This window comes from Stylophora pistillata, chromosome 12 (assembly GCF_964205215.1).
Source record: "Stylophora pistillata chromosome 12, jaStyPist1.2, whole genome shotgun sequence".
In the NCBI taxonomy this organism is placed as follows: Eukaryota; Metazoa; Cnidaria; class Anthozoa; order Scleractinia; family Pocilloporidae; genus Stylophora; species Stylophora pistillata.
The window spans coordinates 28,485,654-28,501,469 of record NC_142530.1 but is presented as its reverse complement, the minus strand read 5'-3'; the positions used below and the strand labels follow the sequence as shown (position 1 = coordinate 28,501,469).

The 15,816-nt window shown below is 40.1% G+C and overlaps 3 protein-coding genes and 1 long non-coding RNA gene across 4 annotated transcripts; 1 reads left to right on the top strand and 3 right to left on the bottom strand.

The window, feature by feature from the left end:
* Positions 1-3,109: 3,109 nt before the first annotated feature.
* On the bottom strand, positions 3,110-4,551 carry LOC148719516 (RYamide receptor-like). The gene has a single exon (XM_088741489.1). The coding sequence runs from the start codon at positions 4,549-4,551 to the stop codon at positions 3,631-3,633; it is 921 nt and encodes a 306-aa protein (XP_088597615.1). The 3' UTR covers positions 3,110-3,630.
* On the bottom strand, positions 3,110-8,225 carry LOC148719515 (QRFP-like peptide receptor). The gene has a single exon (XM_088741487.1). The coding sequence runs from the start codon at positions 7,323-7,325 to the stop codon at positions 6,324-6,326; it is 1,002 nt and encodes a 333-aa protein (XP_088597613.1). The 5' UTR covers positions 7,326-8,225; the 3' UTR covers positions 3,110-6,323.
* Positions 8,226-8,373: 148 nt separating this feature from the next.
* On the bottom strand, positions 8,374-10,458 carry LOC148719514 (QRFP-like peptide receptor). The gene has a single exon (XM_088741488.1). It carries the CDS (start codon positions 10,043-10,045, stop codon positions 9,071-9,073), a length of 975 nt encoding a protein of 324 aa, XP_088597614.1. The 5' UTR covers positions 10,046-10,458; the 3' UTR covers positions 8,374-9,070.
* A 447-nt stretch (positions 10,459-10,905) lies between these two features.
* LOC148719513 (uncharacterized) lies at positions 10,906-13,408 on the top strand. Its single transcript, XR_015993611.1, has 2 exons — positions 10,906-12,715; positions 12,924-13,408. It is a non-coding gene; the product is annotated as an uncharacterized LOC148719513 (long non-coding RNA).
* Positions 13,409-15,816: the final 2,408 nt, after the last annotated feature.

The window sequence follows — 15,816 nt, the reverse complement described above, 5'->3', positions numbered from 1 at the left end:
CCGTCCCAGTTGTTTTTGGGAAGAAGATTACGCACTCGACTGGACTTGTTAAAACCAGATCTCTTCATCCAGGTAAACAACCGTCAGATAGACCAGTCTGTTGCCAAGAGTGGTTCTGTAACAAGGCATTTTGCCATTGGTCAGAGGGTGATAGCACGAAATTACACTGGAAAGTCAAAGTGGGTACCCGGTATTGTACGTGCACGATTGGGACCCCTGTCTTATGAAGTGGAGATTGGGCCTAACCTAGTTTGGCGTCGACACACGGATCAACTCCGAGATTCCAATGTTCCTGTTACAGACAGACACCCGCCAGTTTCATACCCCTTGCCTTTTCCACTCCCAGCCACAACCACTGATCACCCAGTAGCTGAACTACCTGAACAGACAGAAGTTGTCTCGAGGGAGACAGACTGCCCGTCACCCAAATGCAATCCAGTGGCTGAATCGTCTGCTAGCAGCTCACCGACCCAGATTGAACATGTTCCTGTGAAACGATACCCTTCCAGAGTGCGGCAACCACAAGTTCGGATGGATCTGTGAACATTGAACTACCTTTTTTTGGGGGGAGGGGAGTTTGAGACTGGATTTCTACTGATAGCATGTTGCGTTGAACTTTTGGGAACTTTGAAATTCTTAAGGACTTTAGGGGGACAAGAGACTGGCTTACAGGGGAGGTGTTGTAGTGTATGCGGTTGGTTCTCGTAAGCATGCGCACGTGTGCGCATTAGGTATTCCATGTGCTCTTCAAACAAAAAATAAAAACTGAATACATGACACATACATACGTACCTATGTATGTATGTACGTACGTACCTACCTACCTACCTACCTGCATACATACATACATACACACATGGAGGGATTAAACTTGGTGTCCGTGAAAAAGTGCTCAATACAAATAACAAATAGTAGAGCGGGTATAATTTGTGGTGGGTAGAAAAAACAACTACATATATATCCCTACAGACCTGTTTCGTGGTTGCCCACTCATCAGGGGATTTTAATGGCAGAATAATGCAATACCGTCACTTATATACTATACTAGTTGCTGATGAAAATGGTTTATGCAGTGTGAAAAGTGTCAAGTCAGCTGTTGCGCAGGAGTGCTTTGTTTATGTGTCGGCAGGAAGAGACGAGTTCGTTACGCTTGTTGAGTGTTGATAGGTCTGGGTGGCAGATGATTAGGAATTTCTTTTTAAGGCATAGGTTGCATCGTTTGCTTGAGCTGTTGTAGGGCAGGTGGGAAGATAGGATGCGCCAGGTGATGGAATAATCGATGTTGTTGTCTTTTAGTGTCCAGATGTGTTTGCTGAGTTCTGTGGAGTTGCGGTGTTTTGCGTGTCGGAATGATGAGGTGTGGTTGTTGTAGTGGGACTTAAAGTCGTTTACAGTGAGCCCGATGTATGTGTCTTTCGTGCTGTTGTCTGTACGCGTAATAGTAGCTTGGTATATGACAGATTGTTGGAGGCAGTTTCCGTCTAGAGGGCATGAGTTTTTCTGTCGGCAGTTGCATTTCTTGTTGTTGTTTGTGGTAGAGGTGTCGGTTGTGGCGGTAGCGTTAGTCTTTACGTGGGAGGTGAGGATTCTTTTGTTGTGATTGTCGATGATTTGTTTTGTATTGTCCATGCAGCTGTAGCTAATCTTGATTGTGTTTCTGTTGAAAAGTTTGCGGAGCTTATTGTCTTTGGGGAAGTGTTTGTCAATCAGCGCGAGGAATTTATGTCCGATGCTAGTGCTGGTGTTCTTGGTGAAAGGCGGGTTGTACCAGAGGATGTTGTTGCGTTGTCGGTTCTTCCTGCCGACACAGAAACAAAGCCCTCCTACGCAACAGCTGACTTGACACTTTTCACACTGCATAAACCATGTTAATTAGCAATTAGTATAGCATATATAAAAGATGGTATTGCATTATTCTGGCATTAAAATCCCCTGATGAGTGGGCAACCACGAAACAGGTCTCCGGGGATGTATATGTAGTTTTTTTTTTCTGCTTACCACACATTATACATACATACATTTGCCACTCGTTTATGAGTATAGGAGAACTAACAATAGTGGTAAAACGAGTTTGGACGATGGCAGACCCGTGGTATTAAGCAGATCGACCATCTTCCGCCATTTTGGAATTTAAGAGGCGAGTGTATTATCATATCGTGATTTTGTATCGTTAGCTTCAAGTCATGATTTCCATTGGATTTAAGAGGGGGTCAGTAACGGGGGTCAGTAAGCGGGATCACTAAGAGGGGTCAGTGTTTTGTCCTAGCCCCATTTTTATTCAGTTTAACTAAAAATGTTTTAATGGTGTGAATGGGCGATAGGCGGTGTCAGAAGCTACCCACAAAAAGGCAAATAGCAATGAACACGTGAAGCCGTCATCATGGCTTTGTTTAATTATCATCTACTTATACTAAGCCATTAAAAGTTAACTGACATGCGCGGTGAAATACCAGGTGGTTTTGGGTTCTGTTCCCGTTGTAGACTCACAGCAGTCAGACATGTCCTTAGCCTGCCCCTCGTTTCCAGTCGTGTATATTTGACTACAGGCCTCCTCGATCGGCTGCCTTCTGCTTCTCAAGGGTTTGTCACTCCTTAAAGAAGATCGCTACAAAATGGCTTTTATTATTTTGGTCGTCTCACTAGTAAGAACTCGTTGCAATTTCGTTGACATCTTGATGGACTTTGTGACATTTACTCATAATGCAAAGAGATGTGACCGAAGGTTTCGTAAACAAACTTCTGTTCGTTAGACTTCATGAAGAGAGGTGATTTTCTCTCCTCCAGATTATCCTTTATCTTATTTATCTATTTATTTTTCTCAGTTTCAAATTTTCCAATTTCCAGCACAGAAAAGGCTAATGGTGATCCCAAACTCAAAACCAGCCTTTGTAGCTTTCTTAATATTATATATTTTTCATATTGATCAGAAAATTCGTTATTTACAGGTAGAGTCTAAAGCTTTAAAAACCGTATGATATTCACAACAGACCCAGAAATTCTGAACTGAGGGTTTAAACAACGTTTAGAATCGTTGGACAAAGTTTCGCTTGGTATAAGATAAACTATGCACAGGATGTAGTTTATGTATCCAATGAATACCATTCGCGAATTTCGCGAAAAACCTGAGTTTAATGAGTTTTAAAGATATCCCAGTTTATCTCATTAACATTCAAAAGTTATTTTGCATGTAGAGCTGATCATAGATACACGGAAAAGAGGAAGAACCTTCAAATTACGCTTCTATTGACTTTTATCGAAAGCTAGGTTAAAAAGCTTGGATTCAATAGAAGAAGGCTCCCCTTAAAGCAGCTCAGGATATTAATAAGAACGCTTGGAAGAAATAAAATAAATGCAAAGAGTTTTTAGAGCAGTTTGACCAAGTCAGTAACTATAGAGGCAGAGCTTATTTTCATTAAACAGTGAGTCATGCAGTTGATGAATGTTTCACGCCGCACCAACGACGTCGTAAGTTTGATTATTTTTAGCGAGAAAGAACCAGTCAGTATAGTGATTCAAGTCAATCTTTGGATAAGTTTCAACAACATGCAAAAGGCTGGGGTGAAAAACGATACCTAAGCAGCCTTATTCGTAGAAAAACAACTAAGGAAATTCTTTAGACTTTGGCGATAATTACCACTGAAAATAAAACAGATACAAGGATTTACAGCACAGTATCATGAGTGAGCAAGAAAAGAGGCGATGGCTCAATAGTATTGGAAACTGCAAGATGATATCATGGCGCTGTCTAAGGAAAAGAGAAGGAAGAGGACCATGATACTGAATGGCAGCCAGCATACAGCAAAAAACTAACACGACGGCAATGGACAGCTTCAGAACTTTTCTCTCTCTCCTCAAGTGCTGTTTTCTTACATTTGCTGATTGCTCGCCTGGACTCTTCTGGGATTTAATTGTTAAGGCGATGGCGAAGTAAAGTAGGGCAATCAAAACCAAAGAGACAAAGGTGACAACAATAACCGTTCCCAGAAAGTAGCCTTCCAACGAGAAGGACTCTCCAGATGCGTCATTCCACTGCAACCGACAAGCCAGCCCTTCTGAATCCTCGACAACTTTCAAGGAGAACAAGTATGGGCAATAGACTGCCATGGCGACGACCCAAATGGCGATAATGAAGAACCAGCACTGCCTTGAGCTGATCGATGGGGAGCGGAGGGGAAATACCACAGCTACAAATCGATCCACTGCTATCAGCACCAGGCTCTGAACTGACACAAGAGTTGAGACATCTACAGCGAAGACACTCAGCTTACACAAGGCTTGCGCAAGGGGACCACTGATCAACCAGTGGCCGGCCTTGTTTATCTCTGTCAACCTCTTCGTAAAGAATATAATTGGATACCACAGATCGGAAATGGCCATGTTTACAATCAAAATGTTGATTGGTGTTCTCAGAGTTTTAGTCCTATAGACAATGATTCCAATGAAGGTATTTCCAGCCAGTGACACAACAGATAGCAGACAGTAAGCAAAGGTGTAACCAATTTTTTCTGCTGTGGGGTTGAAGCAAGTCGACATGGACTGTGTTCCATTCATCGTTACGCCGGTTACGTTTACGGACGTTTTCCGGCACCAGGAGATCAGGTTTGTCTTTAGCGAGCAGCTTTGCGGTGGCTAGTTATATTCTACTTAAACCAGAAAAAAATATAGCTTATGAATTTCAGATGTCTAAAACATGCCTAATTAATAAACATACCTAGAAATTTGAGATAATTGACAGCCTACATCCAAAATCTCCTCCAACGGAGGTAACCAGAGCGGGAGTTTAATAGCTTTTGTTTGATTGATATAATCGATATATATTTTTCAATCAGGCGTATGATGGGAAAAGGGGAGAGTTTTCGAAAGTTATAAGTGAATCTAACTATTGCTATTATTAGTGCTGCGTGTTAACGAAATGATAAGCAATCGATGCCAGAAATTTCCCAGTTACAGATGCCGGCAGCTGGAACGGCTAGAGGCAGTGTTTTGTCGTAGCCCCATTTTTCTTCAGTTTAACTAAAAATGTTTTAATGGTGTGAATGGGCGATAGGTGTCAGAAGCTACCCACAAAAAGGCAAATAGCAATGAACACGTGAAGACGTGAAGCCGTCATCATGGCTTTGTTTAATTATCATCTACTCATACTAAGCCATTAAAAGTTAACTGACATGCGCGGTGAAATACCAGGTGGTTTTGGGTTCTGTTCCCGTTGTAGACTCACAGCAGTCAGACATGTCCTTAGCCTGCCCCTCGTTTCCAGTCGTGTATATTTGACTACAGGCCTCCTCGATCGGCTGCCTTCTGCTTCTCAGAGGTTACGTTTGTCACTCCTTGAAGAAGATCGCTACAAAATGGCTTTTATTATTTTGGTCGTCTCAATAGTAAGAACTCATTGCAATTTAGTTGCCATCTTGATGGACTTTGTGACATTTACTCATAATGCAATGCAAAGAGATGTGACCGAAGGTTTCGTAAACAAACTTCTGTTCGTTAGACTTCATGAAGAGAGGTGATTTTCTCTCCTCCAGATTATCCTTTATCTTATTTATCTATTTATTTTTCTCAGTTTCAAATTTTCCAATTTCCAGTACAAAAAAGGCTAATGGTGATCCCAAACTCAAAACCAGCCTTTGTAGCTTTCTTGATATTATGTATTTTTCATATTGATCAGAAAATTCGTTATTTACAGGTAGAGTCTAAAGCTTTAAAAACCGTGTAATATTCACAATAGACCCAGAAATTCTGAACTGAGGGTTTAAACAACGTTTAGAATCGTGGGACAAAGTTTCGCTTGGTATAAGATAAACTATGCACAGGATGTAGTTTATGTCTCCAATGAAAACCATTCGCCAATTTCGCGAAAAACCTGAGTTTAATGAGTTTTAAAGATATCCCAGTTTATCTCATTAACATTCAAAAGTTATTTTGCATTTAAAGCTGATCATAGATACACGGAAAAGAGGAAGAACCTTCAAATTACGCTTCTATTGACTTTTGTCGAAAGCTAGGTTAAAAATCTTGGATTCAATAAAAGAAGGCTCCCCTTAAAGCAGCTCAGGATATTAATAAGAACTTGACACTAACGCTTGGAAGAAATAAAATAAACGCAAAGAGTTTTTAGAGCAGTTTGACCAAGTCAGAAATTATAGAGGCAGAGCTTATTTTCATTAAACAGTGAATCTTGCAGTTGATGAATGTTTCACGCCGCACCAACGACGTCGTAAGTTTGGTTATTTTTAGGGAGAAAGAACCAGTCAGTATAGTGATTCAAGTCAATCTTTGGATAAGTTTCAACAACATACAAAAGGCTGGGGCGAAAACGATACCTAAGCAGCCTCATTCGAAGAAAAACAACTGAGGATATTCTTAACACGTTGACGATAATTACCACTGAAAATAAAACAGACACAAGGATTTACAGCACAGTATGACTGAGCAAGAAAAAAGGCGGTGGCTTGAGAGTATTGGAAACTGCAAGATGATATCATGGCGCTGTCTGAAGAACGGTATGAGGAAATGCTCACGATAGAGAATGGCAGCCAGCATACAAGAAAAACCAACACGACGGCAACGGACATCTTCAGAACATTTCTCTCTCTCTTCAAACGCTGATTTCTTGCGTTTGCTGATGGCTTGCCTGGAATCTTCTGGGATTTAATTCTCAAGGCGATGGCAAAGTAAATTATGGCAATCGAAACCAAAGGAACATACATGACAACAATGGTCATTCCCAGAATGTAGTCTTCTAACGATGATGACTCTCCAAATGCGTCATTCCACTGCCACCGACAAACCAGCCCGTCTGAATACTCGACAACTTTGAAGGCGAATAAGTGTGGGCAATGGACTGCCATAGCAACGATCCAAATAAAAAGAATGAAGAAGCGGCACTGTTTTGAACTGATTAATGGGGAGCGGAGAGGAAATACCACGGCTACAAATCGATCCACTGCTATCAGAACCATGCTCTGAACTGACACAGCTGTGGAGACATCTGTAGCGAAGGCACTCAGCTTACACAACGCTTGCCCAAGGGGACCACTGATCAGCCACTTGCTGGCCGTGTTAAATGCTGTCAACTTCCCCGTAAAGGAGAAAATAGGAAACAACAGATCGGACATGGCCATGTTTACAATCAAAAGGTTGATTGGTGTTCTCAGTGTTTTAGTCCTATAGACAATGATTCCAATGAAGGTATTTCCAGCCAGTGACACAACAGATAGCAGACAGTAAGCAAAGGTGTAACCAATTTTTTCTGCTCTGGGGTTGAAGCAAGTCGACATGGACTGTGTTCCATTCATCGTCACGCCGGTTACGTTTACAGACATTTTCCGGCACCAGGAGATCAGGTTTGCCTTTAGCAAGCAGCTTTGCGGTGGCTAGTTCTATTCTGCTTAAACCATAGAAAAAAAGACATAGCTTATGAATTTCAGATGTATAAAACATGCCTAATTAATAAACATACCTAGAAATTTGAGATAATTGACAGCCTACATCCAAAATCTCCTCCAACGGAGGTAACCAGAGCGGGAGTTTAATAGCTTTTGTTTGAATAACATAATCGATATATTTTTCAATCAGGCGTATGATGGGAAAAGGGGAGAGTTTTCGAAAGTTATAAGTGAATCTAACTATTACTATTATTAGTGCTGCGTTTTAACGAAATGATAAGCAATCGATGCCAGAAATTTCCCAGTTACAGATGCCGGCAGCTGGAACGGCTAGAGGCAGTGTTTTGTCGTAGCCCCATTTTTCTTCAGTTTAACTAAAAATGTTTTAATGGTGTGAATGGGCGATAGGTGTCAGAAGCTACCCACAAAAAGGCAAATAGCAATGAACACGTGAAGACGTGAAGCCGTCATCATGGCTTAGTTTAATTATCATCTACTCATACTAAGCCATTAAAAGTTAACTGACATGCGCGGTGAAATACCAGGTGGTTTTGGGTTCTGTTCCCGTTGTAGACTCACAGCAGTCAGACATGTCCTTAGCCTGCCCCTCGTTTCCAGTCGTGTATATTTGACTACAAGCCTCCTCGATCGGCTGCCTTCTGCTTCTCAGGGGTTACGTTTGTCACTCCTTGAAGAAGATCGCTACAAAATGGCTTTTATTATTTTGGTCGTCTCATTAGTAAGAACTCATTGCAATTTAGTTGACATCTTGATGGACTTTGTGACATTTACTCATAATGCAATGCAAAGAGATGTGACCGAAGGTTTCGTAAACAAACTTCTGTTCGTTAGACTTCATGAAGAGAGGTGATTTTCTCTCCTCCAGATTATCCTTTATCTTATTTATCTATTTATTTTCTCAGTTTCAAATTTTCAATTTCCAGCACAGAAAAGGCTAATGGTGATCCCAAACTCAAAACCAGCCTTTGTAGCTTTCTTGATGTTATATATTTTTCATATTGATCAGAAAATTCGTTATTTACAGGTAGAGTCTCAAGCTTTAAAAACCGTATGATATTCAAAATAGACCCAGAAATCCTGAACTCAGGGTTTAAACAACGTTTAGAATCGTTGGACAAAGTTTCGCTTGGTATAAGGTAAACTATGTACAGGATGTAGTTTATGTCTCCAGTGAATACCATTCGCGAATCTCGCGAAAAACCTGAGTTTAACGAGTTTTAAAGATATCCCAGTTTATCTCATTAACATTCAAAAGTTATTTTGCATTTAAAGCTGATCATAGATACACGGAAAAGAGGAAGAACTTTCAAACTACGCTTCTATTGACTTTTATCGAAAGCTAGGTTAAAAATCTTGGATTCAATAAAAGAAGGCTCCCCTTAAAGCAGCTCAGGATATTAATAAGAACTTGACGCTAACGCTTGGAAGAAATAAAATAAATGCAAAGAGTTTTTAGAGCAGTTTGACCAAGTCAGTAACTATAGAGGCAGAGCTTATTTTCATTAAACAGTGAGTCATGCAGTTGATGAATGTTTCACGCCGCACCAACGACGTCGTAAGTTTGGTTATTTTTAGGGAGAAAGAACCAGTCAGTATAGTGACTCAAGTCAATCTTTGGATAAGTTTCAACAACATACAAAAGGCTGGGGCGAAAACGATACCTAAGCAGCCTCATTCGTAGAAAAACAACTAAGGAAATTCTTAAGACTTTGACGATAATTACCACTGAAAATAAAACAGATACAAGGATTTACAGCACAGTATGAGTGAGCAAGAAAAGAGGCGATGGTTCCATAGTATTGGAAACTGCAAGATGATATCATGGCGCTGTCTGATGAAAAGAGAAGGAAGAGGACCATGATACTGAATGGCAGCCAGCAGACAGCAAAAACTAACACGACGGCAATGGACAGCTTCAGAACTTTTCTCTCTCTCCTCAATTGCTGTTTTCTTACATTTGGTGATTGCTCGCCTGGACTCTTCTGGGATTTAATTGTTAAGGCGATGGCGAAGTAAAGTATGGCAATCGAAACCAGAGGGACATAGGTGACAACAATAACCGTTCCCAGAAAGTAGCCTTCTAACGAGAAGGACTCTCCAAATGCGTCATTCCACTGAAACCGACAAGCCAGCCCTTCTGAATCCTCGACAACTTTAAAGGCGAACAAGTATGGGCAATAGACTGCCATGGCGACGACCCAAATGGCGATAATGAAGAACCAGCACTGCCTTGAGCTGATCGATGGGGAGCGGAGGGGAAATACCACAGCTACAAATCGATCCACTGCTATCAGCACCAGGCTCTGAACTGACACAAGAGTTGAGATATCTGCAACGAAGACACTCAGCTTACACAAGGCTTGCCCAAGGGGACCACTGATCAACCAGTGGCCGGCCTTGTTTATCTCTGTCAACCTCTTCGTAAAGAATATAGTTGAATACCACAGATCGGACATGGCCATGTTTACAATCAAAATGTTGATTGGTGTTCTCAGAGTTTTAGTCCTATAGACAATGATTCCAATGAAGGTATTTCCAGCCAGTGACACAATAGATAGCAGACAGTAAGCAAAGGTGTAACTAATTTTTTTTGCTGTGGGGTTGAAGCAAGTCGGCATGGACTGTGTTCCATTCATCGTTACGCCGGTAACGTTTACGGAAATTTTCCGGCACCAGGAGATCAGGTTTGTCTTTAGCAAGCAGCTTTGCGTTGGCTAGTTATATTCTACTTAAACCAGACAAAAATATAGCTTATGAATTTCAGATGTCTGAAACATGCCTGATTAATAAACATACCTGGAAATTTGAGATAATTGACAGTCTACATCCAAAATCTCCTCCAACGGAGGTAACCAGAACGGGAGTTTAATAGCTTTTGTTTGAATGATATAATCGACATATTTTTCAATCAGGCGTATGAAGGGAAAAGGGGAGAGTTTTCGAAAGTTATAAGTGAATCTAACTACTACTATTATTAGTGCTGCGTGTTCACGAAATGATAAGAAAACGACGCCAGAAATTTCCCAGTTACAGATGCCGGCAGCTGGAACACTACAATGTTTTGTCGTGCGGCGTCAATTCAATTAAAATTCATTTTCAATTTTTGTGTCATCGAAAGTTTAATCCAGCCTGGAAGTTACTCAGTAGTCTCGTTACTCAGAAGATGAGTTGGAGGTTTTTGTTTTTGAAAATTGTACAAATTTGCTAGAACTTAAAATGAAATTGAAGAGCTTAGGACAGTATAAGGCCGATATTTAATTTTATGTACATGGCAAAAGGTATGCTTTTTTTCTTCACGGGGGAATTTGTTTTGCACCGAACATAATTAACAGGCTTGATAAGTCGATGGCACAGAACCAGAGAAAGCTCTAAGTTTTTCTTAGGAACGAAAATAGTCGGCTCACTTGCACGTGATCACGTCGAGTAAAGGATTGACGGCCCCTTCCTTATCAAGCTTCTCACTCGGTTAGTAATTCAACAAATTTAAAGTCCTTTCCGACGCAGAATTGAGGTAATAGGGACTTTAAGCAGTCAGGACGGCAACGCCACGGATGACGTCGATTAAAAAATGAGTTTCTACTTTTAGTTAGAATTTCGAAAATGGCTGCATGTGTTTACCGTCTCATAGGGTACCACACCTCAAACTCAACATAACCTATAAAAGTAGCGTTGAGTTTCAAATGTAAATTAAAATAATTTGCCGCCGCGGTTTCGCTTCGCAGACGACGCAAATTTTGGTGATTTCACGTTGTTGTTTTGCAAAGGACGTCTACGATATGTACAAAGTTTTAAAACGCACGTGCTGAGCTATTGTTCTGCCAATTAGATCTATTGTTTTTCCACGTCCTCGTTGCCGTCGCCGTCGTGGTTTGCTTAAAGTCCCTAATAATCGATAAGGCGCCGCAACATTAACACAAGGAAAGCAAACGTTTTGCAAGGTCCTGTGCAACGACGATATTTTCGTTAAAAATCCCTTTACAGTTGAAAGCAAATTAGCCAAATTACAGTTAGTATCCATTTGGTGATCGCAGGGAAATAAAAAAGCTGATTTCTTATTTCGGGTTTAGTATTAAGTTTTTTTTATGTGACTGAGAGGACATATTCCACACTGAACAGAATTACACAGCTGCTGAAGTCGACGGAAAAAATCCATCTAAAGCTTCCGCTGTGTATGAGGGGGAAGGACAGATGGCTGACTTGCACACGATCACGTCTTGTTACCCTCCAGTATTCCTTATTGGTTAATATGCCAACAAGAGAACTATTGGCTAGTGAAACAAAGAGTTCTTTTGTTTAAGGTTTTGAACATTTAATAACAAAGACAATGTTTGTAAACAAATATCTTCTCTTTTGCTAAAAGTTATACATCGGCGAAACAGGAAGACGACTAGGTGACCGATTCCGACAACACCTTCGCGACATAGAAAGGAAAAACAAGGACCCATCAAAACCAGTCGCTAGACACTTGAATTTACCTAATCATTCTAAACAACATATGACAATCTGCAGTCTTTCCTTGCATTTAGGCAACATGGAAAGCCGCAAAACTCTTGAACAAAAGTTTATCTTTCAAATAGGCACTCTTAATCCCACAGGTATCAACGAACGCTTTTCATTCCACTAATTTATTCGTGTTTTTCTCGTCGCCATGTTCCCACCAATGGCGTAGCTACGCTTTCTGCATATAAACCCACATACAACCTACAATTCCTCCATTCGCTCTGACGAAAGGCTAACGCTGGAAACGTCAGCTTTTTCATTCGTTACGGTGGCCAATTTACGATTTCAACTTAGTTGATATAACCAAATTACCTTGTTACACCCACCGACGCAGCACCACAGTTTCTTTAGAAACTTTCAGCCTTTATTCATCTGCGTTTAATATGAACGACAACTGTTTCAATGTACGCCGAAAGAATACCCAGGGTAACTTAAACCAAACACTCTATTTATACAATGGTTATGAGGCTTCTAATTTCTCTGATCGAGAATCGAAAGGAAAAGATTTTAGAGATTGGCTTCGGACTCAGCGCTTTAATGCCACGTTATTCGCCAAACTTCCGTTTGATCTTTGCAGTTTCCCATTTTTCCTCATGCAACCCTCATTGAATGTATTATTCATGCATAAAGAATAGAAGCCATCTATAATTAAAAACTGCGACGAAATTATTGGAAGTGTCGCTGACACCCAGCCGGTAGCCAGCGCATCAATTATAACATGTTGTAGTCGATATTGTCCGAAATTATGCCGACTAAGCGTGCGGTAGAAGGATGTAGGAACGAGCGAAACTTGCAAGAGGGCTCAGGTAAATTAGGGCCTGGGTGAAGATCAAAAATAGGCAAAAATAATAAAAATAATATTTAAAAAATAACAGTTCGACTAGGTGAGTTTTTGCGCGTCGGATCGTTGCGAAATATGTTTTCCTATTTTTCACCACACCAGCTGTCGGCAGAGACATATCACGTGATACATTAATGAACATTTTCCCGCCAATATATTTGCTTGTCTTGTAGGAGTACTTTTTAGTTACCTTAAGGTACCACATTCGCCCTGAAGATAAAACATAACACGAAGAATCGAAAATGTACTGGCAAGGATGTCTCTTCTTTCTCCTTAAACGACTATGTAAAGTCAAATAATTTGGATATATCAACAAAGTTGAAGTGGTAAATTGGCCACCGTAACGATTACAAAAGCTGACATTTCGAGCGTGAGCCCTTCGTCGGAGCGAATAGAGGAATTGTGGGTTGTGTGTGCTTTTAAAGGCAGAGAATGGAGCTACGTTATTGGTGGGAACATGGCAACGAGAAAAACAAGAATAAATTAGTGGAATGAAAAGCGTTCGTTGATCCCTGTGGGATTTAGACTGCAGGTTTGAAAGATGAGCTTTTGTTCAAGATTTTTACGGCTTTCCGTGCTACATAAGTGTAAGGAAAGACCGCAGATTGCCATATGTTGCTTAGAATGATTAGGTAAATTAAAATGTCTAGCGACTGCTTTCGATGTGTCCTTGTCATTCCTTTCCACGTCTCGAAGGTGTTCCCGGAATCGGTCACCTAGTCTTCTGCCTGTTTCGCCGATGTATATCTTTTTGCAATAAGTGCAGGTTGTGCAACAGATTACAATGGCGGAGGTGCACGTGAAGTGATCGGTGATCTTAATGGATCGTTTAGGTCTCGATATTTTATCAGTGTTGTGAATGAAAGGACACGTTTTGCATCGTGCACGAGCGCATTTAAAAGTGCCTGGTTGGTCATTAGTCTGAAAAAAACTTCTGACCAAAAACTTGCCTATGTTTTTGTCGCGTTTGAATGAAATGAGCGGAGGCTGCTTGTCTCTGGATCGTTTTGATAGATAGTGCTTGTCTCTGGATCGTTTTGAAGTAATTTAAAGTTTTTAAGAATGATGAATTTAACTGAGTGGTTGTGAGGGTGAAAAGGGAGAGTGAATGGAATGCGGTCGGAGTCTTCCTTATTCGACGTCTGTAGTGCTAGGCGCGTAATAAGTTGGGCGCGGTGGTAACCCGCTTGAACGACAGAAACAGGGTAACCACGTTTATCGAAAAACTGGCACAGTGACTCTGATTTGTGGTGGAAATCAGAGTCATCACTGCATAAACGACGAAGTCTTAGAAACTGAGAAAATGGATGGAATTCTTTACGTGAGAGGGATGCGAAGACGAATATAACAAGTAATTATGCGAGTCTGTAGGTTTGTAATAGACACTAGTACATAAACCGTTGCCTTCAATTGAAACTTTGCTGTCTAACAAGGATAAAGAATTATCAGAAATTTCCCATTATCACTCTATTCATACAATGGTTCTGTCGGGAAATGAAAGGAAAAGAGTCTAGCGATTGGCTTCGGACCCAGCGCTTGAGTGCCACTTTACTATTTGCCATATTTCTGTTGATCTTTGCACATTTCCATTTTTCCTCAAGCAGCCCTCATTGAATGTAAAATTCATGCATAAAGATAAAACCACTCGGCTGGCAACCTGCGCATCAATTATCGTTCATTACTGTGAGGGTCGCTTTCATAAATTTCGTTGAAATTTAGTTGATTTCTTGATAGACTCTGTGATATTTATTCACAATACAAAGAAATATGGCCAAAGCTTTTGTAAACAAACTTCTTTTCGTAAGGCTTCATAAAGGAGGGTGATTTTCTCTCTTCTGGATTATCTTTTATTTTATTTATTGATTTATTTTTTTCAGTTTCAAAGTTTCCAATTTCCATAGAAAAGACTAATTGTGATCCCAAACTCAAAAGGTTGAAGGCTTCTTGATACTATTTATTTTTTATATTGATCAGAAAATTAGTTATGTACTAGTAGAGTGAAAAGCGTTAAAACCGTATGATATTCACAATAGAAACGCAAACCCTGAAACCAGAGTTCAAACAACGGTTAGAAGCGTTGGACAAAGTTACTCTATGTATAGGATGTAAGTTAATGTCTCCAACTGATATCATTCGCGAATTTCGCGAAACAACTGAGTTTAATGAGTTTCAAATACATCCCAGTTTATCTCAATAACAATTAAAGTTATTTTGCATCATACAGCTGATTATCGAGAAACGAAAAAGAGGCTGAAAACTTCGAACTTCGCTTCCACTGACTTTCATTGAAAGCTAGGTTAAAAACTCTCGGATTCAATAAAACAAGGCTTCCCTTAAAGCAGCTGAGGATATTACTGAGAACTTGACACTAACGCTTGGATGAAATAAAATAAATGCAAAGAGTTTCTAGAGCAGTTTGACCAAGTCAGAAATTATAGAGGAAGAGCTTATTTTCACTAAACAGTGAATAGCTTTCCTTCAAATTCATATCATTGATTTCTTTTTTTAAATTAAGGTAATGATCGGAAAAATGACAGTTTTCGAAACGTCTAAGTTATTCTCGTTGTAACTATTATATGATTTTTATTAGTACTTTTAACGAAATGGTAAGAAAACAACTCCAGAAATAGCCCAGCTACAGATGTTTACTGATGTTGGATAACAGTTGACAGCTGGTACGAATGATCACGTATTAAAGCAAGCCAAAAAGATCTACATATTCTGTCCTGCGGATGCATTTCAAGCAATTGATTTTTTAATTATGTTGCCATCGAAAGTTTAATCCAGCCAGGAACTTACAAAGTAGCCTCGTTACTCAGTGGACGGGTTGGATTTTTTTTAGAAAATTTTATGGGTTTTCAAGAACTTCTCCTGAAATAGAAAAGCCTAGCACAATATAAGGCCAATTTTTAGTTTTATATACATGAGAAAAGGTTTGCTTTCATTCTTCACCCGAGGAACATAATTAACAGGCGTGATAAGTCGATGGGACAAAGCCAGAAAAAGCTTTAAGTTTATCTTGGTACGAAAGCAGTCGGCATACTTGCACGTGATCACATCGTATAA